This window comes from Asparagus officinalis, chromosome 10, assembly GCF_001876935.1.
Source record: "Asparagus officinalis chromosome 10, Aspof.V1, whole genome shotgun sequence".
Classification (NCBI taxonomy): Eukaryota; Viridiplantae; Streptophyta; class Magnoliopsida; order Asparagales; family Asparagaceae; genus Asparagus; species Asparagus officinalis.
Window position 1 is genome coordinate 17868324 of NC_033803.1, and position 2196 is coordinate 17870519.

General features: G+C 32.1%; 1 protein-coding gene across 1 annotated transcript; it reads right to left on the minus strand.

Annotated features, from left to right (window-relative positions):
* On the minus strand, positions 240-1922 carry LOC109826337. The gene is made up of 3 exons (XM_020393363.1): positions 1679-1922; positions 863-967; positions 240-781 (listed from the first exon to the last, which is right to left on the minus strand). Exons 1-3 carry the CDS (start codon positions 1733-1735, stop codon positions 551-553), a joined length of 393 nt encoding a protein of 130 aa, XP_020248952.1. The 5' UTR covers positions 1736-1922; the 3' UTR covers positions 240-550.

Sequence of the window (2196 nt, forward strand, 5' to 3'; positions counted from 1 at the left end):
ATGCTAGTAATGGGGAATCAAGTAAGAAAAAAAATTTGAAAATGGAAGAGGTAGATCTAAGTCCAAGTTTAAAGCTAAAAAATGCTATAATTGTCATGAAACTGGTCACTTTAGTAAAGATTGTCCTAAGTCTAAGAAAAATCAGCAAAATGAACATGCTAATATGGCTGTCTGTGAGGGCAAAATGGGTGAGATTTTCAGGGATAAAGTAAACAAACTTAAACTTGAGGAACTCCTGCATTCTAATTTTCCTAAGCACTCGCTTTTCCTTTCTGTTCAATTTTCCTCTCTTTGGTTCCTCTATTATATATTACAGTGTACAATATAGTAATATCATATCCTATTATTAGAAAATGCTTCTGGTGAAAGCACCCCCAAAATGTGTTTGCACTTCAAAGTAGGACTCATGCTTGTGAAAGTGGAATTTATACAACACAAAGGGCATCAAGTACTATGGATTAGACATGTACAGATTAAAGAAGGCCTGTAGCTTGAGTTTGTGTTGTTTCAGTTGGAACACCTAAAACTATTGTCTAAGGATTCAAAATACTTAGAATAGATTTGTGTAGTGATATGGCCAAATATATAGCCAAAGATGTAAAACGCATGTGCCTTTGTTCCTACATAAAAATGACAATGAAGGCAGTAATAAATTTCTTACCAAAACTTTAGCCCTTGTTATGGATTTAGATTTCGAGTCAATAACATAGATTTCTTCAAAATCAAGCACAAACTCTGAATCATTTGCGCGTCTATTTCTATAATGCTTTGTTAAGAAAACCTGTAATAAATGGCAAACAATATGAGATAGGTATGGCATTAAGTACATACATATAGGAAAGCATAAAGTGCCATAATTTACCTTCATTATCTCCCTCTCAGTTTTATACAATGGATCTCTAGGCGCATCTATAGGCGGCTCCGTTACATTATAGCATCCAAAATTAGTTTTTGAACACCTAATATACTGTATAAGAGAAAGAAATAACACCTTTTATATTATGAAAAATCATTGCATACAAAATGGTAAATAACAAAATATCCTCTTTTTACAAGAAACTACTCATCTAAAAAGATTAAAAAAAGACCCTCATACACAATCATTAATGCAACCGTTATTTCTTAACGTTGATTAACTCTACTTGATTGGACAGTCATGCATCTCTACCATTTGAAAGCATTTTCTCTACACCTCTATCGCCACAACCATTATAATAATCTAGATCTTGATTTTGTTACCTATCTCAAATACTTCCTGCGATTCATTTTGGATTCAATTGCACTCTTCTGACTTCTTCAATTCCACATGAAACTTTATCAGATGATGAAGTATGTATGGAAAAAAACAAATAATAAGCAAAAGGCTTTAATGTATGATGTTTTTTTCTTTTTATTTTTTAACTTGGAGCTTCCTCCTCATAAAACAAGACTTTTCCCTTTTCCCTTTTTTTTCTTTTTGAGTCTATACATGTGAGAGAAGAAACCAGTAACATAATCGCTGCAATAAGGACATATAAAATCCCATGCAGCAATCTTAACTGAAAAATGTTTGATAAAATCAGAAAACACATCAAATTGGACAATGCAAGTAATTTCCTTTCTAAGAATAACATTAATCATTTTATCTCTACAAAAAATAACATTAATCACTCAATTGGTGGTGCGGATATAAGCTTACCGAATAAAATTCATGGTGAGGACAAGAAAACAAAGGCTTTTCGTTGTACTTATGCATCAGTGTTTTCTCTGCTGCACTCAAGGGAAGATCTTCCAAATGAGCTACACGCCCAAGTATTTTCAACCTTTCTCGGAAAGGAACAATTGTATCCACAGGAAAGCTTTTAACCTTTTCCACATTATCGTTAATTAACCTCTATATGCAAAAAAAGATCAACCGAATTATTAAACCACACAACATTGAAAAAAATATCGTTAATTAACCTCTATATGCAAAAAAAGATCAACCGAATTATTAAACCACACAACATTGAAAAAAAATGCCACACATAAATGTGATTCTCAAAAAAAGATCAACCGAATTATTAAACCACACAACATTGAAAAAAAATGCCACACATAAATGTGATTCTTGCCACACAACATTGAAAATCCTCTCAAATATGAAACACCATGCTATCTAATTATCCATAATTTATTAATTCTTCAGAATTTATAATGGTGGACCCACTAATAACT

Excerpts from the sequence above, each read along its gene's own strand:
- LOC109826337 (XM_020393363.1), bottom strand. The coding sequence starts at position 1,735 with ATGCATAAGTACAACGAAAAGCCTTTGTTTTCTTGTCCTCACCATGAA. Across the intron at positions 968-1,678 it reads CTCACCATGAATTTTATTCG|TATATTAGGTGTTCAAAAAC; the intron begins GTAAGCTTATAT and ends TCTCTTATACAG. Across the intron at positions 782-862 it reads CTGAGAGGGAGATAATGAAG|GTTTTCTTAACAAAGCATTA; the intron begins GTAAATTATGGC and ends CATTTATTACAG.